The sequence below is a fragment of the Hypomesus transpacificus genome, unplaced genomic scaffold (assembly GCF_021917145.1).
Source record: "Hypomesus transpacificus isolate Combined female unplaced genomic scaffold, fHypTra1 scaffold_455, whole genome shotgun sequence".
Classification (NCBI taxonomy): domain Eukaryota; kingdom Metazoa; phylum Chordata; class Actinopteri; order Osmeriformes; family Osmeridae; genus Hypomesus; species Hypomesus transpacificus.
The window spans coordinates 1-26,170 of NW_025813971.1; the positions used below are offsets into that span (position 1 = coordinate 1).

A 26,170-nucleotide genomic window follows, 5' to 3' on the forward strand; every position below is an offset into this window, starting at 1 on the left:
CAGCCCAGCCCATCTCACCTCAGCCTTCTTCAGCAGCTGCACCCTCTGTGCCTCCCTGCTCAGCGCCTCCCTCTCTCTCTCCAGCTTCCTCTGAGCGTCCCTCAGCCTTTCCAGATCTCTCTGGTACTCCTCCTTCCAGCGCTGCAGCTGCTGCCTCTCCTCCTCCAGCTCGCCGCGCCTCCTGGCGCTCTCCTCCTCCTGCCCCGCCACCTGCTCCTCCCGGCACGCCAGCTCTTTCTCGCGCGCCTCCCACTCCCGCTCGCGGCGGCGTCGCTCCTCGGCGTGTGCCGCCTGCTGCCTCTGCAGCTGGGCCGCCTCCTGCCTCTGGCGCTCCAGGCTGCGCTGCTTCTCCTGCTCAATGAGGGAGGAGGGCCGCGAGGAGGAGGACGACGAGAGGGAGGAGGAGGACGAGGAGTGGCGCGAGGGCGGGGGGCGCTCGCTCAGGGTCTGCCGCTGGTCCTCGATGTAGGAGTCCTGCTGGACCACCACGGCCTGAAGCACACACACACACACACAGATTTAGTGATTGATCTACAGTACGTTTGACAATCATCAGGTGGGGGCAGAAGGGGTTACAATAGACAGACGACAATAGAGAGAGAGTAGCAGTGGAGAGACTCAGAGAGAGACTCAGCGAGGAGAGAGTAAAGGAGATCTACTGAGAGAGAGAGAGAGAGAGAGAGAGAGAGAGAGAGAGAGAGAGAGAGAGAGAGAGCAGCAGTACCTGCAGGGTGCTGAGCAGGTCGTGGAGGTGAGTGACACTGTGGAGAACCTGCTAGAAAACAAAACCCCATCACAACACACTCTCTATAACGTCCACCATAATAGCCAGAACATAACACACATCGTAACATGCATTGAACAGCCCCACTCGATAACTTTACAGGTACAGATTCTAAAACCAGTCTCCCCTGCTGAGCTGGGTATACACAGTGCAGTTGTACCTCATTGTTCCTCTTGAGCAGGACGAGGTTGGTGTTGCCGCCCTGTGGATGGGACCAGAACTACAGGTTAGCCTTGCTCCAGCAAGTGGCCGTGTGCAGACAGTTCTACACACCCAGACGCTGGCACACTCATGGTCACACATGTTTAGACACATGGTGTGTTCACACTCTCACATCCCACCCCACGCAGGGACACATGCACAGGAAACACATTCACACCTGTGCACGCACACACGCGCGCCAAAGCAGCAGGACTTGCGGTGATTAGAGACTACCTTCTTTAAGAGGCTGTCTGACTCAGTCCTGCGAAGGTCTGGTGAGTCACCGCCCTCCTCTCTGTCTCCGTCTGGAAGCAGGGAAGAACACAACATAACAGAACAGAACATCACAGAACAGAACAGCAAGGTTCTGCTACAGAACAACCCCTCGTGTCCTTGTGTGTGTCCTGAATAGACTGAGTGTATGGAAGAAAGTGTGTGTGTGTGCGGAGTGTTAGTGTGTGTTGATGGAGTACATGTGTGGAGAGTGTGGAGAGAGTGTGTGTGTAGCGTGTGTGTGTGTGTGTGTGTGTAGTGTGTGTGGAGTCTCACTCTTGCTGGTGTTGGTCTGGTCTGGCTTTCTGTCGAAGCCTCCGAAGGTCTCAGCTCGTCGTGGCAGACACACGGCGGCCCCAGGTGCATCCTGGGAGCTCGCCACCACGGCCCCGCCCAGGCTGCTGTTCACCAGCATATGCAGCGTCTCCACTGGACACACACAGACACACACACACACACGTCCTGTTTATTAGCACTTTACCCTTTCTCTCCCTCAGTCCTCATCCCCTCTCGTTCTCACTTCTCATGGACACCCACTGACAGTGGGTGTGCTGAAGTGATGCAACAGTGAGACCAGTAATGAAAAAAAAGGACCTTACGACCCCAAGTCACATGCCAGGCCACCCTAAAGCCAGTGTTCAGGTGTAAGCCACGCCTTCATCCTATTCAACCTACCTTCCTTCATGGCGTCCTTCATGATTGGTTCTCCCTTGGTGACATCATCAGGAGTGGCCCTGAAGAGCATCCGGTTCCTGATTGGTGGGCTGGGCTCGTCTGGGGGCGGGCCCTCGCTCATGTCTCTAAAGATGTGGATCTTCTCCTCCAATAGCGTCACAATCTCCTCATCCTTCCTCCTCAGTTTTTCTGATAGGGGCAGAGGACAGGGATGAGTATAGGATGAAGACCGGGATGAGTGGAGAGTGAGGGCTGAGTGTAGGATGAAGGAGTGAAAGGGGACTAACCTCTGACCTCCCTGGCCTTGCTCTCCAACTGTCTCCTGTCCTCCTCGTTCTCACTGGGAACACCCTCATCTTCATCCTTCTCTCTAGAACACCAGCACAACTCCATCAGCATAACAACACCATCACCATGACAACACCACTGTGTGTGTGTGTGTGCGACTCACATGCAGTGCATGGCGTCCTGTATGAGTTGCCTCCAGGTGTTCCTCTCCTCCCGGCTGCTGGCCATCACCTCCACCATCTCTGGCTTCTCGATCCCAGCCGTGATCAGAAACAGGCCTCGCTCCTCGTTAGCCACCTCCCGCACAATCAGCTTCTGGAGAGAGATCACCGTGGAGCGCTGGTCCTGGGGGGGGGGAGGGGGGAACAGAGAGAAAGAGTTCACTTTCAAGGATACTTAATGAACAATAACAATAACATGGTTCAGTTCCTTTTTAGGGTCATGTCCTGGAGAGGAGAGGCAACCTACCAGAGAAGCAAAGACAAACTTCTGGTCTTTCTCCTGAAGGAACACGAAGACATCTGACAAGAGCATGGCCTGGACCTCTGGTGAACAACACAGGACAGAGAGGTCAGACGGACAGAGGAAGAGAGACACGGAGAGACCCAGAGACAGCAAGAGAGGGATGGAGTGATACATAGGGAGAGAGAGAGAGAGAGAGAGAGAGAGAGAGAGAGAGAGAGAGAGAGAGAGAGAGAGAGAGAGAGAGAGAGAGAGAGAGAGAGAGAGAGAGGGATGGAGTGATACATGGAGAGAGAAGGATGGAGTGATACATAGAGAGAGAGAGAGAGAGAGAGAGAGAGAGAGAGAGAGAGAGAGAGAGAGAGAGAGAGAGAGAGAGAAAGGGATGGAGTGATACATAGAGAGAGAGGGATGGAGTGATACATAGAGAGAGAGAGAGAGAGAGAGAGAGAGAGAGAGAGAGAGAGAGAGAGAGAGAGAGAAAAGAGAGAGAGAGGGATGGAGTGATACATAGAGAGAGAGGGATGGAGTGATACATAGAGAGAGAGAGAGAGAGAGAGAGAGAGAGAGAGAGAGAGAGAGAGAGAGAGAGAGAGAGAGAGAGAGAGAGAGAGAGGGATAGAGTGATACATAGAGAGAGAGGGATAAAGAACAGCGAGGTCCAGATCAGAGCAGACAGGTGAAGCCCCTCCTACCTTTCAGGCGCCCTGCAGAGTTCTTGAGCTGCAGTGTCCCATCATGCACCAGCCTGCGCCCCCTGAGCAGATCCTCCCTGGCAAACATCTGGCCGCTCTTCATCCTCATGATGGACTTGCTGTCCGTGCGCGCGTACACCTCCTTCAGCCTGCGCTTCTTCTCCTGCTCGTTCACCCTGCCGTCCACCGCCGCTATCACCTCCTTCACCTGCTTCAGGGCCTGGCTCACGCCCTCGTAGTCCTCCTCGCTGTCTACACAGGGCACAGGAAGTGACATCATTCAGGGGAGACAGGAAGTGTCATCACTCATGGGGAAGAGGTCATCCATCACTCCGTTGAGTCTGTGTGTGTGTGTGTGTTGTACCTTTGGTGTGCTGCAGTATCCTCTGGAGGAGGACTGGGTACTTGGTGATTCGCTGCGTCACTAACAAGATGCATTCTGGGATGCCGAGTCTTCTGACAATTGTGCTGCTCATTTTTTTCTGAGGAGGTCAAGAGACTCAGTCAGTCTACAAGAACAGCCATGGCTGCGTCTCAATCAGCTACAAATGGCCTCCTCTCCAATACCCTACTATACACTGTCACAACAGCGGAGCTATAACAAGCAGCAGGAGTATAACAGCCTCTGGGTAGACGTACCTTGATGAAGGCTTGGAAGCGCTTGTCCCGTGTGTAGAGGTCCTTGTAGAGGTTGACCGCCTCGTTGTGGCGGCTGCAGAACTTTCCGTACACCTTCTTCATCCGCTCTGCAGTCGGGCCTGAGAACTGGAAAAAAAAAAAATATGACAAAAAGTTTAGAAAATTAAGTTAGCATCATTGATAGGTACTTGATGAGGACAGTGCAATAAAAAAAAGGTTGGAAATTTGTGAAGTGAAAACGTGTAGTGAGCACTTCATCTTTCACCAGTTTTCTTAAACACGAGTAACTGTACTTCTACTCGAGTAAAGGAGGTGTGTCCTTCCGCCATCTCTGTTCCCTAGCAACGAGTGCTAACCTGCGCCAGAAGGACGTCCCCTATCCTGCGGATGAGGTAGCTGCCGTCGTCCCTGCCGTCGTCCCTGCCGTCGTCCAGCAGCGAGGCCCTCTTGCGCTCCAGCAGGCTGCTGAAGAAGCAGGTGTGCAGCTCCAGAAGCTCATCCAGCACAGGCAGCATCCTGCTCAGGGTCTCCCTGTCCAGCTGCACCTCCCTCTGGAGCCCCTTACTGTACACCTCCGACAGGATCCGGAGGGTTCTCACGTGATGCATCTCTGTCTGGAACAGCTCTGGAGGGGAGGGGGGGGGCGAGGGACAGTAGCACAACAGTACAGTAGTTTGACTAAATGCAAAGCTCTAAACACAGACTGCAAACAGAGATTGTCATCCCGGGGTACTGTCAGGGTGGAACTCATCTCACCGTAGATGACGTCCTGTCTCTTCACCACTTCCTTCTTCTGCTGTTTGACAAACTTCTTCTCCATGCTGAAGCTCCACGAATCTCCCTCCAGCTTCTTCACCTCCGCCTCAAACTCCCCCATCAGCTGGCTGTCTATCATCTCAGTCCCTGTGGCACGAGCACACACACACACACACACACACACACACACACACACACACACACACACACACACACACACACACACACACACACACACACACACACACACACACACACACACAGTGGGGACAGTGGACTGACAAGCTGACATTCATCCTCTATATTCCCATTAGAATTTCATTTTGTATTATTTGAAATACTCAAATATATTCAAATATTACATACAGTGCCCTCCAAAAGTATTGGAACAGTGAGGCGAATTCCTTTATTTTTGCTGTAGACTGAAAACATTTGGGCTTGACATCAAATAATGAACGTGAGACCAGAGATCAACGTTTCAGCTTTTATTTCCAGGTATTTACATCAGGATCTGATGCACAACTAAGAAAATATCACATTTTGTTTGAATCCACCCATTTGTCATGTGATCAAAAGTATTGGAACAGATATACTTAAAACATATTTAAGTGAATAAGACTTAATATTTAGTTGCAAATCCTTTGCTTTCAATAACTGCAGCAAGTCTGTGACCCATTGACGTCACCAAACTTTTGCATTCTTCCTTTTTGATGCTTTCCCAGGCTTTCACTGCAGCCTCTTTCAGTTGTTGTTTGTTTTGTGGGGTTCCTCCCTTCAGTCTCCTCTTAAGCAGGTAAAATGCATGCTCTATAGGGTTTAAGTCTGGAGATTGACTTGGCCAGTCTAATACCTTCCATTTCTTGCCCCTGATGAACTCCTTTGTTGTTTTGGCAGTGTGTTTTGGGTCGTTATCTTGCTGCATGATGAAGGCTCTGCCAATCAGTTTGGTTGCATCTTTCCTTAAATTGGCAGACAAAATGTTTCTGTAGACTTCCGAGTTCATTTTGCTGCTGCCATCATGTGTTACATCCTCAATGAAGATTAATGAGCCCGTCCCAGAAGAAGCCATGCAAGCCCAAGCCATGACATTACCTCCACCGTGTTTCACAGATGAGCTTGTGTGTTTGGGATCATGAGCAGTTCCTTTCTTTCTCCAAACTTTAGCCTTTCCATCACTTTGGTAAAAGTTAATCTTTGTCTCATCAGTCCATAAAACTTTGTCCCAGAATTTTTGAGGTTCATCTCTGTACTTTTTGGCAAATTCCAGCCTGGCCTTCCTATTCTTCTTGCTAATGAGTGGTTTGCATCTTCTGGTGTAGCTCTTGTACTTTTGTTCATGAAGTCTTCTGCGAACAGTAGATAGTGATACCTTCACTCCTGCCATCTGGAGGTTGTTGCTGATCTCACTAACAGTTGTTTTAGGGTCTTTCTTTACAGCTCTCACAATGTTTCTGTCATCAACTGCTGATGTTTTCCTTGGTCTACCTGTTCGACGTCTGTTACTTAGTACACCAGTAGTTTTCTTCTTCTTCAGGACATTCCAAATGGTTGTACTGGCTATGGCCAATGTTTCTGCAATGGCTCTGATTGATTTTCCATCTTCTCTAAGACTCACAATTGCTTGTTTTTCACCCAAAGACAGCGCTCTGGTTTTCATGTTGTTTTCACCTCTGAATACAGTCTGCATAGACAAAACCTATCTTACCCAATCTGAACCTGAGTGTAGACATTCAGTGGTATTTATTGATTGAATAATGTATGTAATAGGACACACCTGGGCAACAAAACACACCTGTCAGTCACATGTTCCAATACTTTTGCTCACGTGACAAATGGGTGGGTTCGAACAAAAAGGTGATATTTTCTAATTTGTGCATCAGATCCTGATGTAAATACCTGGAAATAAAAGCTGAAACGTTGATCTCTGGTTTCACATTCATCGTTTGATGTCAAGCCCAAATGTTTTCAGTCTACAGCAAAAATAAAGGAATTGGCCTCACTGTTCCAATACTTTTGGAGGGCACTGTATATATATATAAAAAAATTTTTGGTTACTATCTTAATATCAATTTCAGCATTTAATTTATATAAATGTTTTCTCCATTCTAATGATATTCGACTCCCAAACTGTGTTCCTAAGCAGCTGTAGTTCCACTGAGGCTGTATCACCTTCATCTGTGAGGGACTCTGTGGACTCGTTGATCTTGCTGGTCTTGTGCAGAGCCTCGGTGGACTGGGACAGGTACTTAAACCCTCTCAGAGACATGTCGTCCCCCACCGGCCTGGAGAGGAGAGGAGGAGAGGAGGTTAGGAGAGGAGATGAGGAGGTTAGGAGACAAGAGGGGAGAATAGGAGATGAGGAGGATGAGAAAGGAGAGGAGGAGGTTAGGAGAGAAGAGGGGAGGATAGGAGAGGAGAGGAGGAGGTTAGGAGAGGAGGAGGTTAGGAGAGGAGGAGGTTAGGAGAGAAGAGGGGAGGATAGAAGATGAGGAAGATATGAGATGAGGAGGTTAGGAAAGGAGGAGGTTAGGAGAGGAGAGGAGGAGGTTAGGAGAGGAGGAGGTTAGGAGAGGAGAGGAGGAGGTTAGGAGAGGAGGAGGTTAGGAGAGGAGAGAGGATGATCATACCCAGCGATGTTACTGATGGAGATGCTCTTGGAGAGAGGGCTGTGGTTGGAGAAGGAGAGGATGCTGGGATTCCTGCGAGGGGGGGGCATCATTGCCACTTGGTCATCAGGGGGTGAGATGGCCGACAGGGGTCGTTCCCGTGACAACGAGGATGCTGAATACAAACACAAAGTATGAACATGTAAGCTTGGATGTGACCTTAAAGTGAATATTGACATAAATGTGATTTTCTGTTGTAAAGACAATATTGGACCGTGTTTATCATGGTTAATTAAACCTTAGCATGAGTGTATTATTACATTTACTTCTCATTGAGACTCCAGTCATAGATGCTGTATCTGGCATGGACTGCTGTTTCTGTTACTCCACAGACACCCAAGCATAGACACACACGGGCAAACACACAGAGAGAGAGAGAGGGTGGAAAGTCATTAGAATATGACATCTGGTTCTGATATACTGTGTTTCACTGACGTTAACAGCAGATCTATTTCCTGGAAATGTAGGCAGGACTTCACATGTTGACAGACACACAAACACATGCTGTTCTGGAAATGCCAATGAGAATGTGTGTGTGATTTTGTGTGAGTGTGTACAGTGTGATTGTGTGTGTGTGATTCAGATTGTAAGCGTGTGTGTGTGTACAGGTGATCGGAACATACCTTCATCTTGACCTTGGCACAGACAGGCAGGTTCTCCCTGCAGCCCTTATGGACGTGAACGCTGCAGTCTGTAACGACATGGTCATCTCAGAGGCCAGGTTCCATACACACACACACACAGCAGCAGGAAAGTGCAATAAGGAAACAAGCTACAGCAGCTTGTATAGAGGAGGTGGCTGAACATGACCTAGATCCTAGACCAACAGTGACTTTGATCTTCCCACACACACACACACACACACACTCACACACACACACACACACACACACACACACACACACCCTTAACACACACACACTCAGGCAGAGATATCCTGTAACCACACAGGTCGGCAAATCTGTAAATGCTTAACTATAAAAATGTCTTAAACATCCCTGTCAAGGAAACCTAGCCCTTTACCCAGAAGAGGAAGGGGGCGGGGCGTGCCAGGGGGGTTTGCATGCATGCGGGGCGTGCCAGGGGTGTTTGCATGCATGAGGGGCGTGCCAGGGGTGTTTGCATGCATGCGGGGCGTGTGCTCGGGTGTTTGCATGCATGAGGGGCGTGCCAGGGGTGTTTGTTTTGTTGCCAAGAAGACTGAGCCAGAGGAAGTGGTTTCAAGCAAAGTGGAGTGGAGCAGAACAGAGATTGTTAGTTACTAGGGCAGAGCAGGGCAGGTTAGGGTAACTGTTAGTGTTCATTTTAGTCTGATTTTAGTCTGAAGGTCACTTGGCTCTATATTTATTGCACATTACATCCAACTGGAAACAGTAGAAATGTATTTAGAGTAATGACATAGGTTAGGGGTCATAACCCCAGTACTCTTAGGTCGGATAGGGTGGGCCAGGGTGACGGTACTGTATGTATCCAAGAGTCTTACTGGTGCAGAGGAAGGCTTCTTTAGCGTTGATGGTTTTGCTGCAGTGCTGACACCCAGTGGTGGGAGATGGTATGGCCAGGCTGAACACATGGCCGTTCACAGTCCTGTCCTTGGACTCCTTCTCCTTCTCTCGACTGCGGTCCTTGTCCTTTTCCTGCACAGGGATAGAGAGAGGAGGAGACGAGAGAGGAGGAGAGGGGAGAGGAGGAGAGGAGAGAGGAGGAGAGGAGAGAGGAGGAGACGAGAGAGGAGGAGGAGAGGGAGAGGAGGAGAGGAGAGAGGAAGAGACGAGAGAGGAGGAGCTGTCACTACCACACAGGCAGGAGAACACTGGTAGAAGCCAGCGTAAGACTGGTATAACCTGGCCCTACACTGTTATAACTGCATAACACTGATATAAACCAGGGGAACACTGCTAGACAGGTTAGTTAGACAGGTAAAACATTACTACCATGCATAACAGTGCACCCTGGTACCCCCACACACACACACACACACACACACAAACACACACACACACACGTCCCCCCCACCTACCTCATCCCCCCCCGTCTCTGCTCTCAGCTTCAGCGAGCGAGTCTGTGCCAGGATCCTCTTACACAGCATCACCTCTGTCTGCTTCAAACACCTCGACCAAGACATCGCCTCCTGGGACTCTCTGCTGCCTGTCAGCCTGTCCGGCTGTCTGCCTGTCTACCTGTCTGCCTGCCTGCTGGTCCGCCTGCCTATCTATCTGCTTTCTTGGCTTTCTGTTTGCCTGCCTGCCTGTCTTCCTCACTTCAGTGTCTGTCAGTCTGTCTCTTTGGTATTTTAGAGCTAAACCAGGAACTAAGCAAGAGAGCAACTTCCTGCCAGCTGTGTCACTCGCAAAACGATCTTAAAGACACAGCTATCTTAAAGGGCTCCTGTGTGTTGTCACAGCTCTGCCCAATGCTGGCAAAACACTGGAACACCCCTGAGGAGCCTGTTTCTAACCATAAACACCCAGCCAGCCAACCAGCCAACCAGCCAACCAGCCACCCAGCCAGCCAACCAGCCAGCCAACCAACCAGCCAGCCAACCAGCCAGCCACCCAGCCAGCCAGCCAGCCAGCCAGCCAACCAGCCAGCCAGCCAACCAGCCAGCCAGCCAGCCAGCCAGCCAGCCAGCCAGCCTGCCAACCAGCCACCCATCCAGCCAATCAGCCAGCCAGCCAACCAGCCAGCCAGCCAACCAGCCACCCACCCAGCCACCCACCCAGCCACCCAACCAGCCAACCAGCCAGCCAGCCAACCAGCCAGCCAGCCAGCCACCCACCCAGCCAACCAGCCACCCAGCCACCCAGCCAACCAGCCAGCCAGCCAACCAGCCAACCACCCAGCCAACCAGCCAGCCAGCCAGCCAACCAGCCACCCACCCACCCAGCCACCCAGCCAGCCAGCCAGCCACCCAGCCACCCAGCCAGCCAGCCAACCAGCCAGCCACCCAGCCAACCAGCCAGCCAGCCAGCCAACCAGCCAGCCAACCAGCCAGCCAGCCAGCCAGCCAGCCAAGAGATGGGAAGCATATTCTTTAGGAAAGAATAAGGTGTCCGATACTGAGAGGTGTTTGGGTAGTGTTTCTAATGGACGACTCTACTGACATATTGATAGTCAAGAGCCAGGTTTGATCTGCGTTCATGAACCTGGCCATCAGAGCTTCTACTTGAGGATCTGAAGATACAGTCACATAATCTGAAGAGGAAGTATCATAGTCTGAAGATGCAGTTAAATACCCTGAAGAGATTAAATCACATAATCTGTAAGAATAAGGTATTACCAGACAACACAACCAGCTTGGATGGGGAAAGTACATCTTCTTCCCCCGCAGTTTTAAGCAGAAATAAAGATATATTTGAGTCAGGTAGGTGCGATTTTTGCAATGACAGCGATAATGCAACACCGCCTGTTTCCTGTCCTACTTCCTCTGGCTGCAGCAGCGCTCTGCTAGGAGGGGGGCATCTCAATAAGCAGAGAACACGTCCTCCCCGTCACCTCCAGCCTGCTCTGACTGGATATCTAAGGACTGCACGCACATTTCTAAGATTCTTAAATGTTTATTAAATGTGTGCACTGATTACCTGACCACACAAGTAAATTCCTTGCTTGTGTACACTTACTTGGCGACTAAACTTAATTCTGATTCTGATCTGACAGGAGCTGATGGGAGGGTAGGACTCTGAGCTGGGTCCACCTTTCTGGTACACTACTGACCGCACTCACACCTGTCTGGTTCAGAGGGCTGTACGGATGCCCACAGATCAGCACATATCCCAACACCCAGGAGAAGGGCAGGGGGAGGAGAGGAGAAGGAGGCCTTCCTAGACTGTTGAGATGCGTCCTGCAGAGAGGATATTACAGTGCAGCTGAGGACGATCAGATGACAGACAGACCTAACTCTGACCACACTGTTACTTCATCCATCATTACAAAACCCAGCCCTTCATCCATCATTACAAAACCCAGCCCTATCTCACTCACTCACAAGTTCTCCGTTGTGACTGTGCTTCACTAATCACACGCCCAAACAACCATGTCACGGAGAGGACACACGGACCAAGGAGAGGAGAGGGAGAGAGGAGAAGAGATGGGCAGGATGTAGGGGAGGAGGAAAGGCAGGAGGAGAGGAGAAACGAGAAGAGGAGAGGACAGGAGAGGTGAGGCGAAGGAGGAGAAGAAGGAGGGAGGAAAAGTGAAAGGTGGGGGGGGGGAGGAAGAGGAACAGGTGAGCAAAGGAAAAGAGGAGATGGAGAGAGAGGAAGAGAGAAGGGAAGAAGATAGGAGGAGAGAGATGAGGAGGCCAGAGAGAACTCACCTTGTTCTTCTTACTCATCTTGTTCTTCAGGTAGCTGAAGGTGCGGCTCACCTTGGTGCCTGTCCTGCTCTCAGCCTCCGTCCTCAGCGGGCCGGGCTCCTCCTCCGAGATGCTGACACACACACACCAAGTACACACACACACAAAGCACACACACACACCAAGTACACACACACACCAAGTACACACACACACCAAGTACACACACACACCAAGTACACACACACACCAAGCACACACACAATCAAAGAAGTTACAGACCGTAGAAAGGTTACAGTGTTGTTGTGTGCTTCTCACCTGTGCTCTCTGTGTCTATAAGCACACACACACATAGCGGACAGTGTCTGTGTAGCAGGTGTGTGGTGGTGATGTAGCAGGTGTGTGGTGCTGATGTAGCAGGTGTGTGGTGCTGATGTAGCAGGTGTGTGGTGGTGATGTAGCAGGTGTGTGGTGCTGATGTAGCAGGTGTGTGGTGGTGATGTAGCAGGTGTGTGGTGCTGATGTAGCAGGTGTGTGGTGCTGATGTAGCAGGTGTGTGGTGCTGATGTAGCAGGTGTGTGGTGCTGATGTAGCAGGTGTGTGGTGCTGATGTAGCAGGTGTGTGGTGGTGAGGTAGCAGGTGTGTGGTGGTGATGTAGCAGGTGTGTGGTGCTGATGTAGCAGGTGTGTGGTGGTGAGGTAGCAGGTGTGTGGTGCTGATGTAGCAGGTGTGTGGTGGTGAGGTAGCAGGTGTGTGGTGGTGAGGTAGCAGGTGTGTGGTGCTGAGGTAGCAGGTGTGTGGTGCTGATGTAGCAGGTGTGTGGTGGTGAGGTAGCAGGTGTGTGGTGCTGAGGTAGCAGGTGTGTGGTGGTGATGTAGCAGGTGTGTGCATCTCACCTGTACTCTATGGACCCGGATGTGCTGGAGAACGACCCCGCTCCTATAGGATGAACACAGAGAAGTCAGGAAAGAAGCTCGGCCAATAGCAGTTCAGGGTTCCAGACCGTGTTTTGGATGGGGTTTTGCCAAGTCACGTTTGACACAACAAATAAAACCAGTAAGTAGCGTAAACTTCTGTAAATAACGATGTGCTCAAGCTTCTCCTGACAGACATCTATTCCAGTAGGTCTTCACTAAATACACTTAGAGAAATGACTATCTCCTAGCTGTGACAGAGTTTATTGGCTCGGCAGATGATTACATTGCGGCTTCATCATGTGACATCCTCATAAACATGAAGCATTATGATGTCATAGCGTGTGGTCAGTGGGGGACCTGGTGAGGAAGGTTAAAGGTCAAACGACACTCAGACTCAACAGGTTAACGACACGACTGATTAACTAGAGTACAACAGCGCACACACACAGTACTGCTGCACAGCAGGACTGCACATTTATTCCTAATGTGATCTAACTACACAACTGGGGAGGAACAGTCAGACACTGTTACACAATAACGAGCAGACACTGTCACACTGTAAACAGCCAGACACTGTCACACTGTAAACAGCCAGACACTGTCACACTGTAAACAGCCAGACACTGTCACACTGTAAACTGCCAGACACTGTCACACTGTAAACAGCTAGACACTAACACTGCAAACAGCCAGACACTGTAACACTGTAAACAGCTAGACACAGTGACACTGTAAACAGCCAGACACTGTAACACTGTAAACAGCTAGACACTGTAAACAGCCAGACACTGTAACACTGTAAACAGCTAGACACTGTAACACTGTAAACAGCCAGACACTGTCACACTGTAAACAGCCAGACACTGTCACACTGTAAACAGCCAGAGACTGTCACACTGTAAACTGCCAGACACTGTCACACTGTAAACAGCTAGACACTAACACTGCAAACAGCCAGACACTGTAACACTGTAAACAGCTAGACACAGTGACACTGTAAACAGCCAGACACTGTAACACTGTAAACAGCTAGACACTGTAAACAGCCAGACACTGTAACACTGTAAACAGCTAGACACTAACACTGCAAACAGCCAGACACTGTAACACTGTAAACAGCTAGACACAGTGACACTGTAAACAGCCAGACACTGTAACACTGTAAACAGCTAGACACTGTAAACAGCCAGACACAGTAACACTGCAAACAGCCAGACATGGTAACAGTGTCTACTGGATATTCTTCTTTATATTATCCTGAAATTATTTCTTTACAAGACTCTGTGGAGCAAGGGGGGGGGGCGCTTGTACAGTTCTGAAGGAAACACGATCCTTTTCAGCATCTGTGAAGCCCAAAAGGAACACTTTGAAATGTGTTTATGTGGATTTCAAACAAGGGAAAGAATGGTGGAGGAATGAGTTGACCTCCAGTGGAAAAACTGAGAAACACAAAGAGAAAAGCTTCCTGGAGAGAGAAGGGGAGAACCAACCTAGATATGAATGGAGGGAATGTGTCTATAGAGGAGGAGAGAAGGAGAGGAGAGGAGGACAGAGGAGAGAAGGGAGGAGAGGAGAGGAGGAGAGAGGAGAGAAGGAAGGAGAGGAGAAGGGAGGAGAGGAGAAGGGAGGAGATGAGAAGGGAGGAGAGGAGAAGAGAGGAGAAGGGAATAGAGTGGGAGAGGAGAGAGGAGGAGAAGGGAGGAGAGGAGGAGAAGGGAGGAGAGGAGGAGAAGTTATGGCCAGTCAAAGGGTGGGTTCCTCCAGACCGAAGAACAGTCTGGCCTCAAGGCTGTTCCCACAGATGGCTGTAAGTCTTAAATAACCACAGAGGAAGTGATGATGATGAGGATGATGGTGATGATGATGTTTCCAGATGTTCCACTGGATGCAGGACCAGCAAGCTGCAGACTGGGTTTCAGTTACCCACGGAGAAAGAGAGAGAGAGAGAGAGAGAGCAGAGAGAGAGAAAGAGCAGAGAGAAAGAGAGAGCAGAGAGAGAGCAGAGAGAAATAGAGAGAACAGAGAGTAGCAAGAGGGAGAGCAGAGAGAGAAAGAGGGCACTGGACGAAGCTCAGAGGAGATCAACGCTCCTGAACATCAAGAACATCCTCGAAAGCCGTGATGGATAGGAGAAAGTCTGAGCAGATAACAGTTATCTCATCTGCTTGAATGAAACTGTAAGATCGGACTCATCAGGTTCTATCATAGCAAAGCTCAGTCTGAGAGATGCAGCGTACTGTAGCACTGGAGGAAGCTGCACCCCCCTGATGTCCCGACCTGGACTGAGGAGGGAGTCTAGTCCCAGGTTAGACCAGACTAGGGTTAGGGTGTCAGGAGGTGGATTAAAGGGACAGCACACCCATTTACAGTGACAGGGGATGGATTAAAGGGATAGTACGTCAATTTAGGCAACAGGTAACGTAGGAAGCTAGCAGGGCAGGACGGGCCACGCATGGCATTCTGGGTACTTACGCACACACTCCTCCTCGTCACTGGAGGAGGAGCCAATAGAAAAGAGCGTTTTGGGCTTTGGGAGGAGGAGCGGGGAGATGCTGAAGGAGAAGGAGATGCGTCTCCTGGGTCGTGGGCTTCTGCTGGCTGGGTCACCAGGGTCACCAGGGTCACAGACAGGAGACACGGGGTTAACGGCAACACAGGAACCCAGAGGCCCCCGAGGGGGGGGGGGCAGGACTTTGGCACAGCCCACTAGAGGACCTGAGAGAGACCATGCTAGATGTCTTCCTAGTCAGCTACACCACAACTGTTCTGTATGTGTACAGCTAAAGGGCATGCTTGGGCTGTTTTATACACACAGCTGGATTATCTACCGGAACACTAGAGATCCAGGAACGAAGCAGGAGCACCCTGAGAGAGGAAAGGAGAGACAGAGAGAGACACAGAGAGAGACAGAGAGAGAGACACACACACAGAGAGAGAGAGAGACAGAGAGAGAGAGACATAGAGAGAGAGAGAGAGACACAGAGAGAGAGAGAGAGAGAGAGAGAGAGAGAGAGAGAGAGAGAGAGAGAGAGAGAGACAGAGAGAGAGAGAGAGAGAGAGAGAGAGAGAGAGAGAGAGAGAGAGAGAGAGAGAGACAAAGAGAGAAAGAGGAAACAGAGAGAGACAAAGAGAGAAAGAGGAAACAGAGAGAGAAGGACGGACAGGACACTCACCGTCCAGCTCCTTGTGGCTGATGGTTACCATGGAGATGGACTTGGTGAGGGGAAGAAGCATGGAGGAGCAGCTGTGTCTGGTGGTTAGCACTCTGACTGACCTCTGGAACACACACACACACACACACACACACACAGGAGAGACAATCAGGATGGTGTGTGTGAGCGTGTGAGTCTCTGTGTGTGTGTATGTGTGTCTGTATGAGTGTATGAGTGTGTGTTTGCGTGTGTGTGTGTGTACCTGGCTGTCCAGGCTGCTAGCGTCTCCCAGGTCGGCCTCCTCCTCGGTCAGGGAGACCAGGGAGCCCCTCTCCTCCCCCTCCAGAGGGGGGGCACGCCCTGCACACTCTCCCCGCTCTGAAGCCTGCTGGCTGGGGCAGGGCTGGGCTCCTGCCCCAGGGGCTGGTAGACCTTCCAGACTGTAACTGATCACACAACAACAACATTCAGTTCTGTAACTCCATGAAAGCACATGGCAACACTTTGCATGAAGGTTACATTAACTACCATGTAACTACATAGCAACACACGACTGTAACTTTACATTAACTAGAGTGGTGGCTAGACAATGAACAGGACTCCCTTGTTAAACAGTGCAAACATTTGACCTGTCGGTGTACCAAGCTTACATCACTGCTTAGGAATACTTGGTACATTTCTGGTAACTCATGAATAACAATGCTTTCATGGAGAATGTCCACTGACTGGCATACCTTCTGGTGTCAAAGTGTTCCTGGGCGGGGATAGGACTGCTGGACAGACACCAACTCATGCTGATGGGTGGATGGATGGAGATGCATGAAAGACAGAAGAAGAGAAAGATGGATGGCTATTGTGAGTGGAGAGGATTCAGGAATGGCACCAAATGTGATCACTATATTGTATTGTAGACAGGTAAGGATGAGGAGGAGGGTGAAGATGAGGAGGGGGACAAGTGGGAGGGGAAGGGAGGGGAAGGAGGGGGAGGAGGGGGAGGGAGGGGGAAAAGTAACTACCTTCTCCTATGAGAGGTCGGCTTCACAGCTTTTTCTTCCAACTGAGTTCTTAAAGAACTGGAAAAGGAGGAATGGAGAGAGCGATGAGAAGAGAGGAGGGAGGGAGGGATGGAGAGAGCGATGAGAAGAGAGGAGGGAGGGAGGGATGGAGAGAGCGATGAGAAGAGAGGAGGGAGGGAGGGATGGAGAGAGCGATGAGAAGAGAGGAGGGAGGGAGGGATGGAGAGAGCGATGAGAAGAGAGGAGGGAGGGAGGGATGGAGAGAGCGATGAGAAGAGAGGAGGGAGGGAGGGATGGAGAGAGCGATGAGAAGAGAGGAGGGAGGGAGGGATGGAGAGAGCGATGAGAAGAGAGGAGGGAGGGAGGGATGGAGGAGAGCGATGGGAAGAGAGGAGGGAGGGAGGGATGGAGAGAGCGATGAGAAGAGAGGAGGGAGGGAGGAATGGAGAGAGCGATGAGAAGAGAGGAGGGAGGGAGGGATGGAGAGAGCAATGAGAAGAGAGGAGGGAGGGAGGAGAGCGATGAGATGAGAAGAGAGGAGGGAGGGATGGAGAGAGCGATGAGAAGAGAGGAGGGAGGGAGAGAGCGATGAGATGAGAAGAGAGGAGGGAGGGAAGGAGAGAGCGATGAGAAGAGAGGAGGGAGGGAGAGAGCGATGAGATGAGAAGAGAGGAGGAAGGGAGTGAGAGATTCAAATTGAATGAATAAATAAATAAGTAAATGGCTCAATGAATGACTCGGTGCGTTGACTGAATGATTGAGTAGAAGTGGCTACTGGAGTTTACATGGGCACAGGAAGTGATGTCATGAGGTTAATGTAACAGTCCAGTCTCTCTCCCGGAGCAGCTTCTCACAGCTGGTTTCCCAGGTCAGGGTTCAGGAGAGCACAGATTGACCTCCACTAAGTTTTCCCAGCATGTTTACTTTCAGACCACATGAGGATGTACTGTAGTACAGCATTCAGGCCCCTGAGGGATAGCCATGGTTCAACACACACACACACATTTAGAGACACACACATATAGACACACACACACACACACATACATACACATACACGTACACACACATACAGTATCTGGTGTAGGAGTCATGTGAGGACAAGCTCTGAGAGGGAAGCAGCCTCTATTAGAACGTGTGTGTGTGTGCATGTGTGTGTGTGTCTGTGTCCGTGTGTGTGTGAGTGTGTGCCTCACCTGCGCTGGCCCATCTGGGTCTCTGCTGCGGGGTTCTTCCCTGGCCCCCAGCTGTGCCTGCGGAACGGAGAGAGAGAGCGGGCGGAGGAGTGGAGGTCAGCCGGGCCCACCTCCGTCAGCTTGTCCTTCCTCTCCTCCTCCTCCTCTCCTGTTCCGGTTCCTCTTCCTGCCGTCCGCCTGCCGTCTGTGGAGTTCCAGGCTGGCCAGGGGGCGCCAGACACGCCCGAGCCCGCTGACGTCCCTCCGGTCTGGGGTGAGGGAGGACCGGGACCCAGGTTGCTCACCTCCTCCATGGAGGAGCAGGACGCTGACGCCTGGCTGGAGCTGTCTCTCAGCCCACAGACAGGCCCCTCTAGCTGGGCACACAGAGCAGGCAGAACCCCTGTCAACCACGGAGCCTGGTGCTGGGGACAGAGAGAGAGTACCCTCTGCTACACTTTCACTGTAAACTTCTCACGCACGGCTGAACCCATCTTCTTGATGGCGACAAATCTTTGCAAAAGTGTCATTTTTAAGTTTCGGTAAAAAGGAAGCATTCCAGCTATAACCTTCCTCTTCACACAGAACATGAAACTGTAGCTGTGAGCAGTGCGTGCATGCTCCAGAGGTGGGGACAATGTAGAGGAGCGAGCGACTGACTGACAAAGCGAGCGACTGACTGACAAAGCGAGCGACTGACTGACAAAGCGAGCGACTGACTGACAAAGCGAGCGACTGACTGACAAAGCGAGCGACTGACTGACAAAGCGAGCGACTGACTGACAAAGCGAGCGACTGACTGACAAAGCGAGCGACTGACTGACAAAGCGAGCGACTGACTGACAAAGCGAGCGACTGACTGACAAAGCGAGCTATGGAGCGGCTAGTCACAGCAAAAACTCCCTTGAAGAGAAGCTGTGGGTGGGGAACTTTTCATATCCATTTTAGGACCTTCTCCAAATTCAGAATGTGATGCGTGAACACTGACAGTGATGCGTGAACACGGACACAACCATCATGCACAGCCCCCCCCTCTGACAGGCTCAGAGCACTGTGAAAAAGCACTCATATGTCCAACAAGTCTGTTCAAAAGGTTTAAACCACTAGGAGCTGAATTTAGCTGATGAAATTATGAAAAATAACGCTTCTGCTAAGATTTGTCTCAATCAAGACCAGGATTGATACGTTTAGCCATGTGTGAGTATTCATCATAGAGGTTTCACTAAAAAAATGTATTTTTGTGTTTCTATATATAAAAAGTATTTGCATTCTACGTCCCGTCCGTAGCATCTAGTGTGTGGTAATGTATGGTTTGTTATTGGTTAGGTTTGTGTGTGAGCCAGCTATGAAGCAAGGCGTTTACGCACACATACGCAGGGAAAGTTCTTATAAAAAGTTACATAACATCACGGGCACGCACACACACACACACACACACACACACACACTAGTTCCAGGGCGGTTCCAGACCCAGCCCAGTGATGCAGCACTCCCAGAGGGTGGCATGGAGCTAACTGCTAACAGATGCTAACTTCTGTTAGCATAGCCATGAGGTGACACAAGTTACCCCAGGTTAATGCAAACTGGTGAATGGGATCTTATCAAAGGCTACTTCAGGTCTAGTATTTTAACTCAGGCTAAGATATGCTAAACCAGGTCTGTGTTTGTTTTGTACCGTAGAGAAAGCACTTCTGAATCACAAATGTTATAAAGGATCTAGAGTGTAGTAAATGTTTGTGAACAATAATAAATAATATATTTTAAAATATAAATAATAACCAGTAAAAGAAAAGAAGTGTTTGTGATGTTATCGCTTTTGAGTTGATGCTGACTAAGTCGTATTGACATATGCATCCTGTTGAGCAACATTGGAAAATGTGATAATGTTGCTTTAGGACAGAACTGTTATGTGATGATGTATAGTTCAGACCAGAGAAATACTTGTAACAACAGCAAAAGAAAGAGCGCTGAAACCAAAATAAAGGTTTTGCACTTGTTGCGTTGGAGCTTTCATTAAACTGCTGCCTAAATAAAGATGAGCTGTCTTTGTGAGGTTCGTTTCAGGGCTGCTGACACAGGCTAGTGTCATGGATGCTAGGAGCTAACGCAGGCTAACTAATGCTAGCGCTGGTTGGCAGAGCGTCTTATAGGGTAATAACCATTCAGGGACGTTTATGGGGAGCAGACCATGGAAAGTGCTCCAGAACTAAATGAATCAGCCTGATCTCCCTGTCTCACACACACAATGCTTATACTAGGAGCTTGCTGATGATGTCATGTAAATGAGCAGGAAGGCAGAGGAAGCCGACCTACTGTGTGTGAGTGTGGTGTGTGGTGTGTGTGTGGTGTATGTGTGTGTGTGTGTGTGTATGTGTGTGTATGTGTGTATGTGTGTGTGGTGTGTCCCAGAGTGTTTACCTTCCTGAAGACACTGTCGTCCCCCAGCTCAGCTCTGACCGGACTGTCCACATCACTGGTGGAGGAATACAGGAAGGTGGAGACAGACACTTCCTCAGTCTGTCCACGGGGGGCACTCTGGTGCTCTGGAGAGCGAGAGAGCGAGAGAGCGAGAGAGAGAGAGAGAGAGAGAGAGAGAGAGAGAGAGAGAGAGAGAGAGAGAGAGAGAGAGAGAGAGAGAGAGAGAGAGAGGGGAGAGAGCGAGTGAGAGCGAGAGAGAGAAAGAGGAAGGAAAATAGGTTAAATATATTGCAGGTATAGATAACGTTTACACAGCTAAGCATTTAAAATACCCAAATCTTTTTAATGTTGTGGATTTTGTATGGTGACACCTCTTACTATCCATCTGTCAAACTGTTCAAATAATAAAGTTGGGACAATCTTTCACACAATAGTCATACACATAGAACAACAGACAAGTTAAACCCACTTAATGCTTAACTCCTATTATACCAGATAGTTCAACTGGCACAACACGTTACCGCTGCTCTACGCTCTCCTTCCCTGCGCCGGCAGCAGTGTTGCATTGCTGACTGCAACCCTCAGGGACAGGAAGCTGATGTCATCTCCTAATAACACATGAGATCATCCCTGGCCGGCTCTGAAGAAGCTGTTCTCAGCTCTCACCCCTGCAAACCCCTCATCATACCTCCTCACCCCTCCTCATCCCTCCCCTGACCTCTACACCCCTCCTCTTTCCTCTTCACCCCTCCTCACCCTTCCTCTTTCCTCCTCACCCCTCCTCACCCCTCCTCATCCCTCCCCTTACCTCTTCACCCCTCCTCATCCCTCCCCTTACCTCTTCACCCCTCCTCATCCCTCCCCTTACCTCTTCACCCCTCCTCATCCCTCCCCTTACCTCTTCACCCCTCCCCTTTCCTCCTCACCCCTCCCCTTACCTCTTCACCCCTCCTCACCCCTCCCCTTACCTCTTCACCCCTCCTCACCCTTCCCCTTACCTCTTCACCCCTCCTCACCCCTCCCCTTACCTCTTCACCCCTCCTCACCCCTCCCCTTAACTCTTCACCCCTCCTCACCCCTACCCTGACCTCTACACCCCTCCTCACCCTTCCTCTTTCCTCCTCACCCCTACCAGCCCTCCTGGGTCTGCTACAGGATTCAGACGAGTACTACAAGTGTCTGAGAGGGGATCCCTTTATGTTTTGGTGACAAAGAGCCAGTGCAGGCTGTGGGACAGACAGTGATTCCACCCTGCCCAGAACCAGCCGCCTGGATAATACCCCCTGGCACATTTACAGTAATGCTGATCAATGCTGTCCCTGTCCAAGTCAACCTAATTAAAGCCACGAGCCTGGGGACTCCCTCCTGCAACAGGACTAGGCTCTGCAGGCCTCAGTGCAACTCCCCCCTCCCCCTCTCCCTCCCTCCCTCCCTCCCTCCCTCCCTCCCTCCCTCCCTCCCCCCTGGCTCCTGTCAAGCCTCTCCTCTGCACAGCTCTGCACATCTCAGAACTACCCCTCTCTATCTTTCTATCTATAACCATCCATCTCTCTCATCTCTCCCTCCCTCGCTAAGGAGCGCTCTGCAAAGCAGGGTGTCTTAACAGGGGAGCGACTCAGGGGCCCTGTCTGGAGGGTTCCTTGACCCCCGCGTCTCAGGGGCCCTGTCTGGAGGGTTCCTTGACCCCCCCGTCTCAGGGGCCCTGTCTGGAGGGTTCCTTGACCCCCCCCGTCTCAGGGGCCCTGTCTGGAGGGTTCCTTGACCCCCCCGTCTCAGGGGCCCTGTCTGGAGGGTTCCTTGACCCCCGCGTCTACTTGCTCCTCATGGTGCCCCTCACCTGTGCGCTCCTGGGGGGGGGGGATCGGGACCGGGGCGTCTGAGCCGGGAAGGAACGGGTAGAAGGGTTCCTTTTCTCTGTGGATCTGGGGAAGAGAGAGACAGTGTGAGAGAGAGACAGTGTGAAAGACAGTGAGAGAGAGAGAGAGACAGTGAGAGAGAGAGAGTGTGTGTGTGAGAGAGAGAGACAGACAGACGCTGGATAAACAGATAGAGTCAGAAAGTAAGAGAGCACAAGATCGGAAACATGGATTTCTGATTTTGATTTTACCCAAGGGCTCAGTGTTAGGTTTAAGCAATGATACATATGATGAAGAGTTGTTTTTGTAACAGTCTATTGAGCACCCTATCCTATCAGTCTTGTGCACTTCCTGCTGGTCATATAAACGACTCGATCTGTAGTGAAGCAGGAATTACAGCAATGAAGACCTCCTCTCCTGTCTCCTCATCTCCTGTCTCCTCCTCTCCTGTCTCCTCCTCTCCTGTCTCCTCCTCTCCTGTCTCCTCATCTCCTGTCTCCTCCTCTCCTGTCTCCTCCTCTCCTGTCTCCTCATCTCCTGTCTCCTCATCTCCTGTCTCCTCCTCTCCTGTCTCCTCCTCTCCTGTCTCCTCCTCTCCTGTCTCCTCATCTCCTGTCTCCTCATCTCCTGTCTCCTCCTCTCCTGTCTCCTCCTCTCCTGTCTCCTCATCTCCTGTCTCCTCATCTCCTGTCTCCTCCTCTCCTGTCTCCTCCTCTCCTGTCTCCTCCTCTCCTGTCTCCTCATCTCTTGTCTCCTCATCTCCTGTCTCCTCCTCTCCTGTCTCCTCATCTCCTGTCTCCTCATCTCCTGTCTCCTCCTCTCCTGTCTCCTCATCTCCTGTCTCCTCCTCTCCTGTCTCCTCATCTCCTGTCTCCTCCTCTCCTGTCTCCTCCTCTCCTGTCTCCTCATCTCCTGTCTCCTCCTCTCCTGTCTCCTCCTCTCCTGTCTCCTCATCTCCTGTCTCCTCCTCTCCTGTCTCCTCATCTCCTGTCTCCTCCTCTTCTGTCTCCTCCTCTCCTGTCTCCTCCTCTCCTGTCTCTTCCTCTCCTGTCTCCTCATCTCCCCTCTTCATAAATCACACCTTCCTCTGATCCACCAGACATGTGACCCCTGGACTTTACAGACACACTTCTCCCACACCATGTGTGTGTGTGTTTTCAGCACGTGTGTAGAACAAAGGCGTTCACCCTAATAACCACACACACACACACACACTGACACACGTGCAGACTTCCCAGTCCTGGCTACAGTTAGGTCATTGTTCCGCCCCTACAGCGCTGGACACAGGGTCCGAGTGTGATGGTCTCAGGGGCCTGGGGCTCCGTAGGAGGGACCCTCCCTGGCCTCTGAGTCCCACACACAGCTGCTCCTCCCTGGGGACAAAACCTCCACGTGACCTGGGGCCTGGTAGCCACTCCGGCCAGACACAAAGGCTCTGTCCCAGAACACAAGGCCACTGTGGGAGGGAGGGACATAGGAAGATGGGATCTCCAGGACAGACCGTATGACAGTGAGTCGTAGGGGTTCATACACACACACACACGAGCCAGAACTCCTGTCTGGGTGTAGCCCTCCATCAGGAAGAGACCCTGGAGGGGGGAAGTGCACTGAGACCCTGCACCAGGCTGTTGATCAGTGTGGGGGGGGGGTCATCACTTCATCATGACACTGTCACCCCAGTGTGCTCAGTGTCACATATTGGGCTAAAACTGTCAGGAGGGTGTGTGCGTAGGCGACACCTGCCTGTGTCTTCCCATCATGCCTTATCGCTGCCTGCCTGTCTGAGACAGAGCGAGGGAGAGGTGCAAAGTTTCATTAGACAAGTCTCTAACAACCTTACAGAGCTGAACTCACACCACAACCAAACAGATCATTCTAGACCAACCCTCAGGACAGGGCTTTGGAATAGATGCTCAATAACTACATGGAAATGTCAAAAGAACAAGAGATGCTATTTTGAGTTATCTTAGAACTACAGGAGAATGCTCTCTCTCACCTGTCCCCCCCCCCCCCTTAGATCTCTCCTCTAAACATGCAGCAGCAGCTAAGCAGGAGCTGGTATACAGCTCTTAACCACTTTAGCAACAGTGTGTGTGTGTTGGCGTGTGTGACGGCTGGTTGTGAATTCCCGGACCCCCACCTGGACACGGGGGTGACCAGAACAAGCAGAGTGGGTTTACGCTGTCGCCCCCCATTCAGACTAGATGTAAAACACAGATGATGAGCGTTTGAAGTAGTTTGGAACAAAGAGCTCATTTGGCACAACAGCCCCACTATATCATCCCAGAAGGCATCAGCGGAGAGGAGCTTTTAACATTGAGATGCTGCCAGGTCCAAGGTTTCCAAAGCTCCTGGGCCACTCTGCTGCTGCAGGAGACAGTCTGGACAAGAGGCAGCTGTCACTGTAAACATGTCTATCAGAGCCTTTTACAACACACAGAAGCCCCTGTTCCTAAACCACCCCGGTCTCCCATACTGTCCCATATCCTCGACACAAAACTCCCACTGTGTCTCTGGAACTGGTCTCTCCTGGTCTCCGTGGTCACTCCTGGTCTCCCCTGGTCTCTCCAGGTCTCCCTGGTCTCTCCAGGTCTCCCTGGTCTCTCCTAGTCTCCCTGGTCTCTCCTGATCTCCCCTAGTCTCCCCTGGTCTCTACTCAGAGACATCTTTTCACAGCTGTAATCATATTCCCCATACCCCCCCCCCCTCCTTCCCCATTTAACAGAGAGATAGGAGAAACAGAGATGATGATGATGAGGATGATGAGGATGGTGCTGATGATAACGATGATGATAATGGTGAAGGGGATAAAGGTCATGGTGATGATGGTGTTGGGGGAAGAGAAGGCTAAACGGAACAAGGCCAGGACTTTGCTTGAAAGGGAATTGTATTTCCTATACTCCTGTCCCATAGACAGCATCAGTGCCAGACTGCACTGTGTTCAATGACTCACACTCCGTGTGAACAGGGGATGCCTGTGTATGTCTGTGTCTAACTGTGAGTGTGTGTGTGTGAGTGTGTGTGTGTGCACATCTGGTTTTTCCAATCCCAAAACTCTCTCCACCCTGTGAGCACAACCGTCTAGCCTGTCAGTGAGTCTATCTAACAGCGACACTGTCCAATCACACACACACACACTTACGTACACAATGACTTTTGAAAGAACATAAGCATGTGTGGAATCTAGATACAGCGTTGCCACTTACTGGTGTGTATGTTTACAAACACATCTGAACCCTCCCTCCTTGTGATCCCATCGTACTCTACCCTTTCCTCAACAAATACTCCTGGATGCAGCCTCTACCACGACAGGCTCCCTTTTCATCCATGAGTTCAACTACCACCCTCCATGTCAACTACCATGTCAACTACCACCCTCCATGTCAACTACCACCCTCTATGTAAACTACCACCCTCTATGTAAACTACCACCCTCCATGCAAACGCCAGGCCTGACTCCTCACAGCCGAGACAGTGGCTCTGCCTACCTTGATGAGAACGACATCCACGGTCCTCTCCCCTTTAGCACACAGGCTGTACCTGCGTCTGTGTCTCTCGTACATGGCCCCGACACACTGGCTGTCTGTTTCCAGAGCTTAGGAGAGCCCCACACGCTCCTCTCAGACGGCAAGGCGAGTGGGGGACGATAGTCCTCCGAGAAGTTTGGAGGAAAATGAAGAACACTCCCCACATCTGCTCTCAGACCCAGCCCTCTACCTCCCTCCCTCTTTCCTTCCTCCTCTCTCAGACCCTCCTCCCTCCTTGCCTTCTCTCTCTAAAACTCCTCCCTCCCTGCCTCCTCTCTCAGACCCTCCTCCCTCCCTGCCTCCTCTCTCAGACCCTCCTCCCTCCCTGCCTCCTCTCTCAGACCCTCCTCCCTCCTTGCCTCCTCTCTCAGACCC

At 51.1% G+C, this 26,170-nt stretch overlaps 1 protein-coding gene across 1 annotated transcript in view; it reads right to left on the bottom strand.

The window, feature by feature from the left end:
- Window positions 1-9: 9 nt before the first annotated feature.
- Window positions 10-26,170, bottom strand: part of LOC124465298 (A-kinase anchor protein 13-like) — a gene marked incomplete at its 3' end in the record, with an annotated part of 45,404 nt that continues 19,243 nt past the window's right edge. The window contains exons 8-36 of the mRNA XM_047017013.1: window positions 22,250-22,334; window positions 20,413-20,537; window positions 18,016-18,419; window positions 16,820-16,876; window positions 16,538-16,597; window positions 16,066-16,249; window positions 15,825-15,927; window positions 15,124-15,249; window positions 12,631-12,673; window positions 11,755-11,866; window positions 8,923-9,076; window positions 8,063-8,130; window positions 7,706-7,757; window positions 7,401-7,554; window positions 6,943-7,055; window positions 4,774-4,920; window positions 4,374-4,642; window positions 4,018-4,143; window positions 3,743-3,860; window positions 3,379-3,630; window positions 2,690-2,766; window positions 2,385-2,566; window positions 2,221-2,303; window positions 1,934-2,122; window positions 1,535-1,687; window positions 1,220-1,290; window positions 945-986; window positions 725-775; window positions 10-492 (exon numbers count right to left, since the gene is read on the bottom strand). Of these exons, the coding sequence (XP_046872969.1) occupies window positions 10-492; window positions 725-775; window positions 945-986; window positions 1,220-1,290; window positions 1,535-1,687; window positions 1,934-2,122; window positions 2,221-2,303; window positions 2,385-2,566; window positions 2,690-2,766; window positions 3,379-3,630; window positions 3,743-3,860; window positions 4,018-4,143; window positions 4,374-4,642; window positions 4,774-4,920; window positions 6,943-7,055; window positions 7,401-7,554; window positions 7,706-7,757; window positions 8,063-8,130; window positions 8,923-9,076; window positions 11,755-11,866; window positions 12,631-12,673; window positions 15,124-15,249; window positions 15,825-15,927; window positions 16,066-16,249; window positions 16,538-16,597; window positions 16,820-16,876; window positions 18,016-18,419; window positions 20,413-20,537; window positions 22,250-22,334 (4,083 nt within the window). The remainder of the gene's footprint in view (window positions 493-724; window positions 776-944; window positions 987-1,219; window positions 1,291-1,534; window positions 1,688-1,933; window positions 2,123-2,220; window positions 2,304-2,384; window positions 2,567-2,689; window positions 2,767-3,378; window positions 3,631-3,742; window positions 3,861-4,017; window positions 4,144-4,373; window positions 4,643-4,773; window positions 4,921-6,942; window positions 7,056-7,400; window positions 7,555-7,705; window positions 7,758-8,062; window positions 8,131-8,922; window positions 9,077-11,754; window positions 11,867-12,630; window positions 12,674-15,123; window positions 15,250-15,824; window positions 15,928-16,065; window positions 16,250-16,537; window positions 16,598-16,819; window positions 16,877-18,015; window positions 18,420-20,412; window positions 20,538-22,249; window positions 22,335-26,170) is intronic.